At 36.9% G+C, this 16097-nt stretch overlaps 1 protein-coding gene and 1 pseudogene across 2 annotated transcripts in view; one reads left to right on the forward strand and one right to left on the reverse strand.

Moving 5' to 3' along the window:
• Positions 1 to 3361, reverse strand: part of TRAPPC8 (trafficking protein particle complex subunit 8) — a 91536-nt gene extending 88175 nt beyond the window's left edge. For both annotated transcript variants that reach the window (XM_037165634.2, XM_037165635.2), the window contains exon 1: positions 2785 to 3361. In XM_037165634.2, coding sequence (XP_037021529.2) covers positions 2785 to 2941 — 157 coding nt within the window. In that variant the 5' untranslated portion in view covers positions 2942 to 3361. The remainder of the gene's footprint in view (positions 1 to 2784) is intronic.
• Positions 3362 to 3412: 51 nt separating this feature from the next.
• Positions 3413 to 15141, forward strand: LOC119064060 (transmembrane protein 147-like; annotated as a pseudogene).
• The last annotated feature ends 956 nt before the right edge of the window (positions 15142 to 16097 follow it).

A 16097-nucleotide genomic window follows, 5' to 3' on the forward strand; every position in this document is an offset into this window, starting at 1 on the left:
TTCAAATCTACCATTATCTTACTTTTGCAAGTTAGCATACAGTATCTTGCATACTGTATTATGAAGTAATATTTCCCAGTATGTGCTGCTCCATGAAATACTGTTTCCTCAAGAAAGTTAAGAGTTGTTTCTGAAAAACTGATTCTATCTTCAAATAAATTTGGGAAATAATGGATTAAGTTTTTAAGTAGCCTCTTTATAGCGGATCTTCCCAGAGCTTTCATATGCTAAATGCACTGTGATTCTACCAAATAGATGCTATATTAAGCAAACTTATTTGATGACAAAATTCATTTTTAGAGAACGTATATAACACATCTGGTGTTCAAAGAAACACATTTTGAAAAATGAAATAATATCTTTCATGTTTTTATCCAGCACAAAAACTTTATAAATAAAACCTCGACTGCTGAAAAAAATCAAACTTGTACAAAAACAACACAAACAACATATATATCTAAATTTTGTAAAGCTGACAAATTTTATTAAAAGTTTGGTGCCTGAAAAACTTGGAGGTTAATTACCTAGTTAAACCAACATGGTGGGCAAGATTAATGAAATATTTCTAACTTTTTAAAAGACACTTAAAAGTAGAGACATTAAGTATTCTTTAAAGGCCATCTCCTAGTCTAATTTACCACTTTTGATAGCTCACTCAGAAAATATTCAAGATTTACATAAAAACTGCATTCTAGTCCTATCTTTTTAATCCCTTAAAAGTATTTCACAATAAATTTTAAAATGTACTTTTCAAAAGTAAGTGGTTAAATGAAATTCTCCTCAATCTTATAAATATCTAAATGCCAAATTTCCAATGCCACCACCATGGTCCATGTCCTAATCATCTTAAACTTTAAAATTTATATCAACTCTTACATCTCCCAAAATGTCATACCCTTGCTCAAGAATCTAAGACCGCCACACATTTACCATTTGACATGAAAACCAAAAATCCATTCCCTAGAATTCAAGATCAAGAGTAAGGCATTTTCCCTTACTCTTCTGTACTCCGATAAGGACAGTTACCTCACTGTTTCCCGACTACTCATAATTCTTAATTTACACCGTTTGCCCATACAATTCTAACCTCATCCCCATCCTCAACAGGGAGTGCTGGCTATTTTTCTACCAACTCTCTACCTAGGCAGAAAATTCCAACTCATTACACTCCTTTCCTAAGTCTTTCAGTCTACAGAAGGAAATCATAACTGAGTCTCTATTCACTGAGCTGTCCAATACAGGAGGCTCCAGCCACATGTGGCTACCAAGCACCTGAAATGTCTAGCCCAAAATGAAATGTAATATAAGTGCAAAAAAAGCACACCAAACTTCAAAGACTTAGCAAAAAAAAAAAAAAGTAAAATACCTAATTAAAAGTTTTCATATTAACTACATATTGCAATAACATTCTAGAAATACTGGGTAAAATAAATCAATCATTAAAATTAATTTCTTCTGTTTCTTTGCACTTCTTATTCCTGTGACTACCAAATAAAATTTTATGTGACTCACATTTTATTTCTATTGGACAACACTGCTGTCTAATAATGACATTAATAGTGACTTAAGATGACTTAAGTCACATGGCCTGTTTTAAAATCTTTCCTACATGTAAGATTGTGGACAAGTTAACATCTTTGCCTCAACGTCCTCAAATGTAAAATGATAATACAGTATCTACTTCATAAAATTAAAAAATGACTAAAAGAGAGAAGCTACAGAACACAGGTATCAGGTATTAGCATTATTATTTACTAACGAAGCAATAAAGAGCACTCACACCTTTCAAAGAATTTAAGAATGTAGAGCACTTAGCTGTCTTGTTGACTTAGTACAACACTGGAGGACCTGGCTATGGTATAGGCTGAAGAAAATCCAAGAGTTCTCGAAACTGTGTTTGTTCGGCAGCTTCCTCTCCCCTTTAAACATGTAAGTGAACTTATACATAGAACTATGTTTCCGTGGAATACACACCAATGGCATGTAAATACATGCATTTACAGCACAGCACCGTTTTTGTGCAGAAGTCATCATAACCAAATATCATAGTTGTTCACCTGAAACAGGTAGCTCCTCATTAAAAGACTTGTTCCTACTGTTAATTTTAATCTGAAAAACCAAATTTTAGGACACTTTCTTCCCTATAAATCTAGGTAACCCTGTAACTTGTTTTACTGCTTTGTCCATTAGCCAGAGGCTGTTTCAGGTTTTATTATTTCTTTAATACTTTATTTTCTTAAGAGGTTAAGTAAAATATCATATACCTCTGAAAATGTTCAAAAAATTTTAAGCGAAATAAACAGAAACTTAGAAATGAGCCTCACTGCTGTAAGAATGTAATGTTCAACACAACTCCACAAGTCCAGTTTAACATGCAGGGGATAATGATTCGTCTTCTTTGCCAAGTCCTCATCGTTCTAATTAAGAGGCAGCATCTGCCTACCCTTACAACTTCCTACTTCTTCCTTTCCCTTTGGCCATTGAGGACAGTCTCTTCGCCCTTCTCTGGGGCTCACGTTTTTTATAGTAATTACCTAAGAATCGGACTTGTTCGAGAATAGCAGTACCAACAGACACTGGAGATTTCGACCGCACTGTCTTCACAACCTTACTTATGGCCCCTCCACCTGCAGCCACCGGAGACACGCGAGGCCCCCCTGGCCCCAAAACTACACTCCATCCGCTCCGTTTTGTAAACATCGCCCTCTTCGTCCCTGCCCACCCCCACTTATTCTCCCAGCCCCGATTTGCCAACGCTCGGTGAAAAGGGAGAAGACCACATACCCTCGGAAGTGAGGCGAGAGAAGGGCTTAAGCAACTCCGCGAAGCTAAGATGATTGAGACGAGTGAGCCGCTCGGCTTCATCGCTGCACAGCGCGGCGACACAGGGGACGAAGGAGTCCGGGATTAGTTCTTGCACCGATTGTACACACTGGGCCATTGCCAAGGCAGAAGCAGCGGAGGCGCCAGCCCTCCGGCCCAGTCTCAGAGCTGGATCCTGCGGCTGCAGAAGCTACTGCCTCCGCCCGCCGGCCTACCCCGGCCGGGCGGGGCGCCGCAATGAAGCCTTGGGACCAATATAAGGGGCAGATTCCGTCGCCTCGGCTCCCGGGATACGCAGCACCGACCCCTCCTCGTCACCACCGCTCCTCGGCGCTTGCCGCGGTGTCCTCACATTCCACCCATCAGGTGGAGAAGCTGACAATCTCCACTTAATCCTTCCGAAATCAAAACCTTGGTCACTGCCCTACCGGAACCGCCATATTGAGGCCGAACCCTGACCCACCGGCTGCACTGGTCCCGGCAGCCCCAGCGCTTGCCCCTCACGTGACGGTGCTAAGGAAGGCGATAGGGGCAGTGACCGAGAGCGATGGAGAGGGAAGTGAAGAGCAGCAGAGGCTGGTAGAGAGGCATGCGCCGGAAGTGGTGCGACGGTAGTCCCTCCCACAGGGCGGCCCCTCCCAGTGGGCGGGACTGGAGCGAGGCAGCCAGTGTGGTGGGCGGGGACAGGCGAGGGAGAAACGCTCTGCTACGCTTAGTTTTCAGGCAGCTGCTTGGCAAAGCTTTGGGAGGCGCTAGGGCCACTGGTCAGGCTCACGCTCAAGGTGAATCCCGTCCTGGTAGAAAAGGCGCTTGTTCTCCTACCACGCTGACCTGGCCTCTTCGGAATGCCAAAGACTATCTGGGAAACAGTGGGCAAACGACGTGGCTGTTCGCGCTGCTTCCTACCTTCTCTCCTCTCCCAGTCCTTTCTTTGCTCGCGGTAGAGTGGGTAGAGTGTCAAGGAGCATTGCTCACTGGAGGGAGTGTGTTGCCCCTCCCTTCACACACGCATGCACTCACTCACCGCCCTGGTGCTTGGGGGCTCCTTGAACAGGCCATGTATCGTTTGAACACAGACTGCCTTTTAGAAACAGACTGCCATGAATGTGGACTCAACCAGATAACAGAAGTGTGCGCTCTTGTGTGTCCTGCAATTAACGCTAGTGTTAGAGAAACGCCTACCCTACTGCATTTTCCTTGGTCGCAAGGAAAGGGTGTGCCTGCAAACATCTGAGTCGTCTGTCTGCAACCGCATACTTTTTACCCACTGCATTGGAGCACTTCATAATGATGGAGGTAGAGGAAGCCAGTAATTACATACCTAGAGTCCTGAACTGGCTTCCATTCCTGGAAGTGAAGGAAATGAATCTTACTGTAGTGTCACTGAACTGTTTGAATTCCTTCTGAATTATATGTCAAAAGTATAATGCAAGGAAAAATGTAACACTCCTTGATGTCAAGGAGACTTCCCCAACATCAGTAACTCAAATTGTCAGATTGCTGGGCACCCCTGAGGTTTTTGCCATGTTAAGAATTTATGGCAGGTAAGAGGTGTGACTTTTGAGAAATGAAAAGTAGGAAAGGACTATAGGACATAATAACATGGCAGCTTTAGCCATTGATGAGTTTAGAAAAGATAATACCTGCAAGTTGAAGATTGGAAATTGACTTTCTTAAAATTAGCTGTACCTGAGCACATCTTAGAAAGTTTCCTTGTATTCCCAAGGGTACATATATTCCATTTTGAATACGTCTGATGTCAATCCCTTGCATTTTATAATGTAAGAATCTCATACAACTAAGTATGACTTGAGTTATAAGATATATTTTTAGTTACTAGAGTTCCTAAATGCACGCATAATACTTTAGTACTCAACTAAAAGTTAAAAAGGCAATTTATTTTTTACACTAAGGGTAAAACTAGCTGCATTAGAGTCTTTAAGAAAGACTTTCATAGGCAATTTAGCTTAAGTGGATTTTGTGAGATATCATTCACATACCATAAAATTCACCCTTTTAAAGTGTACAATTCAGTGATTTTTAGTGTATTCAGAAAGTCATACAACCATTACTACTGTCTAATTCTACAACATTTTCATCAACACCAGGAAAGCCTGGTACCCATGACCAGTCACTCTCCACCCCACACCACTTCCATCCCTGGCAAGCACTAATTTACTGTCTATAGATTGACCTATTCTGGGCATTTAGTATCATACAATACGTGACTTTGTGTGTGATCTCTTTTACTTAGCATAATGTGTTCAAGGTACATCTGTGTTGTAACATGAATCAGTCAGGAAATCATTTCTTCTTATGGCTGAGCTTCAATGGATTTGTCTTCTGCATTGACTTTATAATTTAACACCAACCACACCCACACTGTTTCCAGTGAGAGACTTCACTGTAAAAATCCATTTTTTTCCTAGTTTATCTGAGATGTTCATTTTCTAAGGTGTTGTTCTCATCTAAAGATTAAAGCTGAGTCACTGACACATTTGCTTTCCAGAGACACAGAAAAGATAATGCAGAAGCATGTAACTACTAGTTTAAGATTGAATTGTAGAAATGGCATTCACTCACAATGTCACTCACATCCCACTGTCCTCGGTGAATCTATTGGTCACACCTATCTCCAAAGGAGAATGGAAAACATAGGTATGTGGTTTCTGTTGCTAATGAAGAGGAGAAAAATGAATATGGAATAACAGTGAAGGAACTCCAACAGACTTTATTAAAAATAAGGTACTCTGCAGAAGGTATTATATAGGATGAAAGATATCACACTTCTCTCGTTTCTCTGACATCTCCAGACACTGGCTTTTTTTTGCATCACACGTCCTCCGAACCATTCACTGTGCTCAGAAAAAAATGCGGTACTATGAATGGCCAGGCCTTGGCCCCTAGGCCACGCGTATACCCTCAAGACTAAGAGGATAGAGTCTATTGTCAAAAGAAGTTTGCTGGACAAATTAATAATATGACAAGAAATTAAGGACCTGTTTTCCAAGTACCAAAGATGAGACTCAACTTCTTTCTTTCCCCCAAATTGAAGAATTCCATAGAACTTTGCTATGCCAATGGGCTTGCATTTGATATACTGTGTTATCAAATGGTCATGAATTGTTTTATTTTGTGTGTATAACATGGCCAGTCTTTTCTGGTGCTTGGTGCAGTCGAGTTTAAAGAACACAGACATTGAAATCAGAAATAACTGGATTCTAAAGTGGGTCCATCACTTGTGAGTAAAAATAATGTCAACATTAGTGATCACCATATATCAAGCATGGTGCTTTACATACATTGTCTATTACTTCTGTTTCTCACACAAACCCTGAAAACTACGTGTCACCAACTTTCAGATGTAGAAATGGAAGCACAGCAGAGCAGCTAATTAACTTGCCCAAAGATAATCAGCATTGGAGCCTTAAACAGAGCCAGCTCAGTTTTCACTCTAGAGATTTGATCACTAGGATAAATTGCTTTTCCATATGTTTCCTTGCTTTGAAACTACCTACGAAAATTTTAGTCTGCAATAGTTTATATCATCTTAGCAAGAAATCTGTGACCTTTGGCAAGTTACTTATCTTTTCTAAACCTTGCATTCTTTACCGATAAGCTTAGAAAGTTAGGACTAGAATGTTTCTTGTATTCATTTCAGTGTGAAGATCTGAGTCTAACATTCTTCCACTATTATTAAATTTCACTATGTTACTGGTAGATGGTGCTATTGAGTACTGGCTTTAAAACCCAATAAAAGCAATTCTAATGACTAAATACAGTAGTCCTCACAAAGGAGATACCTGACTGTACATCAGAGCATTGGAGAACAAGGGATGCCCGGAAAATTAGTACATTCAAAGATTCTTAAGCTGAAAGTGTTTATGTTATGCTACTTGAAAACACTAAAAAAAGGAAAGGTTTAAATATATAATCTGCATATGGGCCCATCCTTTTAATTTTATTTACCATACTGAAAGCTTTAAGACAACTTTTAACATGAACATTCTGACTACAACAGATGGCATCCATTTTTCAATGATATTAAGGTAAAGTCAGAACCATAATTTTGCATTCTAAAGCTCATAATTCTATTTTATACTTGTTAAAGGTATTTAAGCTCCATATACATCTTTCTCTAATTTAATCTGTAGCAAGTAAAAATCTTATGTAAATATTTTTTTCTTTATGCTTCTCCAGTGGGGGAGGTGGCATGGAAATGCTGAACATTTTAACTCCAAACAAATTTATAAATGTTTTATTCCTCAAAATTTAGTCTAAAAGTAAATACAGTTACATGCCATATTGCAAAGTGGTAGCTTAGACCAATGATTTCCTACTTAGAAAAAATTACAACGTCATTTTATACATGAGAAAACAATTCTAAGGGGTAAAATAATTTTCCAGAGGTTATATGCTTACAGATGAGGCACAAACCTTGTAAAGCTTCCCAGGTTCCTGACTTCCAATCTCAAGCATTTGTCAGTGTACTTCAACAGTTTATATATTAACTAAAATTTGTTTTTACTGATTTGTCTCTTCTGATTTCAGAAATTACTTAGGGGTAACAGGTGTTTTTTTAATCCTCTCCTTAGGACATTTTTGTTTTCATTGCTTTTAGAGAGAGAGCATGGGAAAGGAAAAGGGAGAAAGAGAAACATCCATGTGAGGGATAAGCATGGATTGGTTGCCTCCCATACATGCCCAGACTGCAGATCTTACAGGTCCAGACTGACATTGAACCTGCAACCTAGGTATATGCCCTGACCAGGAATTAAACCCACAACCTTTTGGTTACAAGATGATACTCCAGTCGACTGAGCCACACCAGCCAGGGCAACAGGTATTGATTATATCCACATAAAAATAAAAGGAATAATCCTAGTTGCTACGCAGTTCAGTACAAAAAGTACAAAAGGTATGTAGTTTTTCTTTTGGCTTATTAGCTATGCAAGTTATATATATTCAATTTTTAAAAAATTTTTAAAAACCTAAACACATGCAATGATATCACGTGTTCATGGATCAGAACTCTTAACATCATTAAGATGGCAATACTCTCCAAATTCACCTACAGATTCATATTAAAATCCCAGCTGGCTTCTTTGTAGAAATTGACAAGTTGGTTCTAAAATCTACATCAAAATTCAAGGAACTTAGAATAACCAAAACAATCTTTAAAAAGAACAAAGTTGGAGGATTCACACTAATTACAAACTTACTTCAAAACTACAATAACCAATACAATGTGGTTATTGTCTGCTGTCAAGATAGACACAAAGACCAATGGAACAGAATTGGAAGTCCAAAAATACACCCTCACATTTAAGGGTAATTGGTTTTTGAAACGGTAGCAAGACAGTTAGAGGAGGAAAAAATAGTCTCTTCAACAAATGGTGCTGTGTCAACTGGATATCTACATTAGAAGAATAGAGTTAGGCTCTTATCCCACACAATATGCAAAAAATTAATTCAAAATTAGTCCAACACCTGAATGTAAGAGCTAAAAATATAAAACTCTTCGAATAAAACATAGGTGTAAATCTTCATGACCTGGAACAAGCAACAATAATAAAAAGATAAACTGGACATAATCAAATCTTAAAGACTGTACTTCAAAGAGTACCATTAAGAAACTGCAAACACAACCCACAGAATTGAAGAAAATATTTGCAAATCATATATTCTTATAATTTTATAAAAATCTGATATATGTAAATACTGCCAAAAAGCTGGACTTGGATATCAAAAATGTAGATATACAAGGGGGAAAACTAGTATAAGTGAAAAACTTTTACAGCTCAATGATAAAAAAGGACAAATAATCCACTTAAACATGGGAAACTTCAGTTAACATGCATTATTGTACATAGCTATATTTTTTTCTTGTGATCAGAATTTTAAGAGCTATTTTCTTAGCCAACTTTCAAATATTAACTAGATTTATTGTGGTGATCACTTTAACATATAGACAAATATTGAATCATTTATACACTTGAAAAAGATACGAATTATACCTCAAGAAAAAAATAATCAGAAACAAAAGGAAACTCTTAACCAGATAAAGATTATGTAGCAAAATCCATAATATTATACCTAATGGTAAAATGTAAGAATCATTCCCTTTAAAATCAGAATCAGACAAGGATGTCCATTATCATGGTTTCTGTTTAATACTTTTCTAGCTTCATCTAAAAGCAGCCAGAGAAGAAAAAGAAACAAAATTTGTAGGATTTAGAAATGAAGAAACAAAACTGCACTGGTCCTCCCTTCTCAGCAAAAGATATGTTCCAAGAACCCCAGTGGATGCCTGAAATCACAGATAGTACTGTCCTATATATATATATTTTTTCCCTATACATACATACCTATGGTAAAGTGTAATTTATAAACTAGGTACAGTAAAAGATTAACAATAGCAAGCGACAAAATAGAACAATTTAAACAATATTCTAATAAGAGTTGGAGCTGTGGTCTCTCTCTCTCAAAATATCTTATTGTACTATATCTACCTCTGTCTTGTGACAATGTGAGATTGCCACAGTGCCTATGTGAGGACATGAAATAAGGCAAATGACATAAGCATAGTGACAGACTTTTTAGGTCACTCCAAGGATTACTTGAACACAAGCACTGCAATATTGGGACAGTTGAACCAATAACAGAGAGCTACTAAACGACTAATGCTGAACAAAGGAATGATCCACATCCCACCCAGAAAGGATGGAGTGGGATGGAGAGAGATTTTAACACACTACTCATAACGGGCACAATTTAAAACTTATGAATTGTTTATTTTTGAAATTTTACATGTCATGTTTTTGGACTGCAGCTGACTGTGCGTAACTGAAACAATGGAAAGTGAAACCACAGATAAGAAGGCACTACTGTAAGCTTATTTAGAAATGATACAATGGGTTTAATATATAATGTGCCTTCATCACATTTATGCGGCTGTCCATCTACATGAATTGCCCTCCCCCAAAATAGAAAGCAGAACTCAAAATTTTCAATTTCTCTTATAACTCAGACATCATTATTTGACTGGGATTTTTGAAAACTAGACATACACACAGAAGAATCTTAACTGAGAGCGGCAACAACACCATTAAAAAGATGGCAATTCCACCAAAATTAGAGATTCAGTGCAATTCCAATCAAGATATAGAGATGTTATAGAATTTGACAAACTAACTCTAAAACCCATAGTTAAGAGCACACTTTTAAATCCTGGCTGGTGTAGCTCAGTGGATTAAGTGCGGACCTGTAAACCAAAGGATCGTGGTTCAGTTCCCAGTCAGGGCACATTCCTGGGTTGCAGATCACAAGAGGCAACCATACATTGATATTTCTCTCCCACTCTCCTTCCCTTCCCCTCCAAACATAAATAAAGAGTTTTTTTTTTTAAAGAGCACACTTTTAAGAATAGTTAGGTAATTTTGAAGATGATTTAAAAAGGAGGGGGATTTAGCTTACTAGCAACAAGATATATTAAAAATTGTAATAGTTATTAAAAAACAAGGTGTACGAAATGGGCTAACGCAATAGAAGAGAGGGCTGTGGGGTGGACCAACTTCAAACATAAACAAAGTACTATAGAAAGGTCAGATTATTCAATAAATTGTGCTTTAATAGTTAGTTATCTGTATGGAACAAAAATCCAATTAGTTTTCTATTTCACAACATGCAAGGAATCAGGTCAGGTAAAATAAAGAGGCAAATAATGATAGCAAACACTTCACGCTTATTGTGAGCTTGGTACTATTTTAAACATTTTACATATGCAAACTCTTTTATGTCTTATAACAACCCTGTAAAGTAGTTAATACTAATATCATTTCCATTTTATAGATGAGGAACCTGGGGAAAAGAGGTTAATTAAATTGCCCCAGGCCACAGAGCCATTGTGATTTGAACTCAGGTGATCTGCCTCTAATCCCTTTTTTAAAACACTATATTGCCTCCCTTTCACAAAGAAAGTAGGAATTTCTTAAACAAGATTCAAAAAACAAACTATAACAGGCAAATGAAATACGTGAAGAATAGGCAAGCAACAAAAAGTTATTTCACAAAAGAGAAAAATTTTGAATAGCCAATAAATATTTAAATATTCTGAAAGTTTTAAAAAATGGGCAAATGATATGAACAAATTGTTCTCCAAATAGGCAATAATAAGATGAAAAAGATGTACAAAATCATTAACTATCAGGGAAGTGAAAATCATAATAAAATACCACTTCATACTCACTAGGATGACTATAATCAAAAAGACAAAAAAAATAGCAAGTGTGACAAGGAATGAAGAAATGTGAACTTTCATAGACAGCTGGTTTGGGGAAAAGATGTTCTAAATTGTTATAAAAAAGAAGTTACCATATGATACACCAATTTTTTTCCTAAGAGGATGAAAACATATATCCACACAAAAGTTGTACATAAACGTTCATAACAGCATTATTTATAGTAGCAAAAAAGTGGAAACAACCCAAATGTTTATCAGCTGATGAATGAATAAAATGTGATATAGCCATGCAATTGAATAGTATCTGTCAGTAACAACATATGAAGTACTGATACATGCTACAATATGGATGAACCTTGAAAAATGCTAAATAAAAGAAGCCTGTCTCAAAGCAACACATATTGATTCCAATTACATGAAAACTGTACTTGAAACACTTGAATTTTCTTAAATCTCTCTGTCAATTCCTTTTAATTAGAACACATTTTCCTTAAGGCTTTAGTTTCAGAAAAATTGAGACCCACTCAAAATAACCCAAGTATAATGCAGGGGAAATTTTCACAACATAAACTTTTCATAAATTTTTAGTGCATAAACTGAAATGCAACTGGGATTCATACAAACAAGAAATGCTAGTGCCAAACTCCTTCCTCAGTCAGGGTTCTCACTATTCTTTTCATCTCAGCCTCTATTGTTATGGAGTTTGGGCTTTTTTTTTTAAGCCCCCCTCTCTCTTCTTTTTTTTCTTCTCTTTCTTACACACACCTCCCTTTACTTGTTTTGCAGCATACTTAAAATGATTGTCCAAACCTCAGCTCTACAAGATATAATAAACAATTTCCTCTCTTTTCCTGGTTCAATTTATTAAGATGGATAAAAGGATTAGTGACTTTTAAGTGTTCATCCTTGCTTCAATTGTCAGTGAGAAACAATCAAATACTATAGAAAGTATTAGGGCACTCAGGCTACACAGCCTATATAAAATTTTCCTTTAATCCCACCACTTCTTTATTATCCTCTTTTCACCTGATTACTTCTTATTCTTTCAACGTTCAGCTCAGAAATGACCTTTTCATAACATAGAGTTCACTGATCTTCAAGTTTAGTGGTAAGATGTTCCTCTACATGTCTTATCTCATACCTTAATATAGAATTTATCTCATTGTAATGTAACTGTTTTCTCATCTGTTCCTCAGCTAAATTTTAAGTTTTTTTAAGAGCAGGTAGGTACTCATTTTATCATCTATTGAGGATAAATGCTAAGTAGCAGATACTTCAAAAAATTAAAAATATAACTACCATATGACCCAATGATTCTACTTCTTGGTATTTATTCAAAGAAAACAAAAACATTAACTTGAAAAGATATAGGCATCCCATGTTTATTTCAGCATTATTTACAATAGCTAAGATATGGAAGCAACCTAGTTGTGTATTGACAGATGAATGGATAATGAAGAGGTGGTATAGATATAAATGGGATATTAACCAGCCATAAGAAAGAATGAACTCTTGCCATTTCTGACAATATGGGTGGACCTACAGGGTATTATAATAAATCAGACATAAAAAGACAAATGCTGTATGATTTCACTTAAATGTGTAATTAAAAAAAATAAAACAGAAACAGATTCATAGACACAGAGAAAAAATTGATCATTGCCAGAGGGAAGGGATGTTGGGGAATGGGTAAAGGAGGTAAAGGAAAATAAGAGGTACAAACCACCAGTTATAAAAAAATAATAAGTCACATAGATGTAATGTACAGCATTGGAAAAGTAGTCAATATCATCATAATAATTCTATATGGTGACAGATGGTTACTAGAATTACTGTGGTGATCACATCATAGAGAATATAAGTGTCAAGTTACTATGTTGTATACCTGAAACTAATATAATATTGCATGTCAAATATGCTTTAATAAAAAGATAAATGAGTGACGGATATAAAGAGAAAATCTAATAAGTTTTACTTGGTGGCTGTGTAAATTAATATCCTGCTTTTTAAAAATAAATGTATTTGTTTATTTATTTATTTTTAGAGGAGAAGGAAGGTAGAAAAAGAAGGAGTGAAACATCAGTGTGTGGTTGCCTCTCACACGCCCCAATCTGGGGACCCAGGACACAACCCAGGCATGTGTCCTGGAATCAGAGAAGCAACCCTTTGGTTTGCAGACAGGCACTCAATCCACTGAGCCACACCAGCCAGAGCTAATGTCCCTCTTTTGAAAGGCAATTTGGTGGCATGTATCAAGAGCTACAAAAATATTCATAGTCTGGCACAAATTGATTTCACTATGGAGAATTTACGTCATTTCATTTCATTCAAGAAATACTTATTGACTACTTTTTATATGTTAGGCATTGCTCTAAACTCTAGGGTTTAGCCCTGGCTGGTGTAGCTCAGCAGATTGAGTGCTGGCCTGAGAACCAAAGGGTCATAAGTTCGATTCCCAGTCAGGGCACTTGCCTGTGTTGCAGGCCAGGTCCCCAGTTGGGGGTGCACAAGAGGCAACTACACATTGATGTTTTTCTCTCTCTCTCTCTTTCCCTTTCCTTTCCCCTCTCTCTAAAAATAAATAAATAAATAAAATAAATTCTAGGGTTTAGAACAGGGCCATCAAAGACCTGCCAATATCAGATCATGACTGTTAGAGGTTTGAACCATGTGGACTGCTCTCCATGGTTCTGAACCATACTTAATATCCATAAAGACACAGGTCTACTTCACTAATATCTCCTGGGTATCTTTCCCCAGGATTGTGAAGCAGAGTAGGAAAGAGAGAGTATTAAGAGAAAATGTGGAATACAGAGGAAAAGAAATCATTGCAAAGGCATAGCCACTGAGAGATTCAGGCAGAAAAATGATAATTTTTTGAGATTGTTTTCCAATAGTTTCAGTTGCAAAGTTCCACAGTAAAAAAAAAAAAATCAATAAAGTAAAAAGGCAACATATGGGATGAAAGAAAATATTTTCAAACTCTATATCTGATAAAAGATTAACTTCTGAAATATATACAGAACTCCTACAACTCAATAGCAAAGAAACAATAGGCTAAGGGCATTTCTAAAAAAAAAACACCCAACATACAAACGATCAAATGGCATATGAAAAAATGCTAAACATCAGGAAAATTAAAATGAAAATCACAATGAGGTAACACTTCACACCTGTCAGGATGGCTATTATCAGAAAAATACAAGACGAATGTTGGGAATGATGTGGAGAAAATGGAACACTTTTACATAGTTGAGGGGGTTGCAAAATGGTACAACTACTATATAAAACAGTATGGAAATTCTTCAAAAAATTTACAAGTAGAATTGCTATATAATTCAATAAGCCTACTTTAGGGACTTTATTCAAAAGAATTCAAATCATCATCTTAAAGAAATGTTAGCACTTCAAGCTCATTACAGCACTACTAACAATAGACAAGATGTGGAAACTACCTAAATGTTGATCAGCAGAGAAATGGATAAAGAAAATGTGGTGTACACATACAATGGAATGTGATTCAGCTTTAAAATGAAGGAAATTATGGCCCCACCAGGGGGCAGGGCCACCAGGCCAACAAGGTAGAGCCCTGTGCTCAGCCACACCAGAGGCCAGTGCCCTGACTTTGTTTTACTTGGGAAACCTGTTTCACCCTGACCCACTTTCCCTACTTTATTGCCTACGAGTGCAGTGGCCTGTCCAAGTACAATGCATTCTGGAAGTGTGTCCCGGCCGAGGTCACCTTCTTCTTTGTGTAGCTGTGCAAGTTGCTATTCCTGGCCACTTTCTTTCTCACCCGAGAAGGCAGTATCTATGACTTCATTGGTCCATTACATGGTCCCATCCATCCAGGTGTAGACGACAACACACTATGACCTTTACCACACCTCCTGGCCCACCATCCTCCTTGCTGGCTGATGTTTCTCATTTTCTACAAGGCCTCTATCATGTAGGCCTTCATTCACCTTTGAACCCTGGGCAGTTGGACAGCACTTCTGGCCCAAGCAGTGGTGACCAGGCTACTGACCTTCAGCACCCTGGCCTGGTATGTCACCAATGTCAATATGCACTTGTAGGCTTCATCTCCTAGGCATACCCTTGCCTTTTCTCCAGGTTTTAATAAAATAAGCGGTATTTGTGGGGGCTGGGGGAGGAGAAAAAAATTATGCAATATACAACAACATGAAAAAATCTTGAGGACATTGTTAAGTGAAATAAATCAATCACAAAAAGATAAATACCACATGATTCCAGTTACATGATGTATCTAAAGCCACCCAATTACAGAATCAAAGAGTGGAATGGCAGTTGCCAGGGGCAGAGAGGAGGAAGAAATGGAGAGTTGCTAACTGATTGGCATAAAGTTCCAGTCAAGCAAGAGGGCTCAGCTCTAGAAGGCTGTTGTACAACATTGTACCAACACTCAGAAATAAAATAAAATAATAATAAAGTTGTTTGCCTAATAATATAGAAAGCTAAAACTAGGAGAATTTTTTAAATGGACAAATCTTTTTAATACTTGATAAAACAAGCAGAAAAAAAGATAGTCATAATGGTATTTACCATTTGGATAAAACTGACCTAATTGTTATATAAAATATAATACAACTAACAACTGCAGAATACATATTATTTTCAAATGCATGTGGAACAGTTAATCAAATTAGCCACATGTTAGATCACACATCAAGAATAACCAAATGTCAAAGATTGTGAATATAGAGACTATATTCTCTGACTACAAAGAAATTGAGCCAGAAATAAATAACAGAAAAGTCACCAGAAAATTTGCAAGTGCATGAAAATTCAGCACTTGTGAATTTTCATACTTCTAAATAACTCTTGGCCAAATAAGAAGTCAAAATATAATTAGAAAAATTCTGAACTGGATGCTAATGAAAATATATGTTTCAAAGTTATGGGACTGAACTAAGTAGTGCTTAAAGGGGCTTATATTAATATTTAAGAATAAAAAGAGCCCTGGCTAGGTAGTTCAGTTGGTTAGAGCATTATTTCAATATACCAAGTTTTC

The sequence above is a fragment of the Artibeus jamaicensis genome, unplaced genomic scaffold, assembly GCF_021234435.1.
Source record: "Artibeus jamaicensis isolate MK-2021 breed Jamaican fruit bat unplaced genomic scaffold, CSHL_Jam_final contig_354, whole genome shotgun sequence".
Classification (NCBI taxonomy): domain Eukaryota; kingdom Metazoa; phylum Chordata; class Mammalia; order Chiroptera; family Phyllostomidae; genus Artibeus; species Artibeus jamaicensis.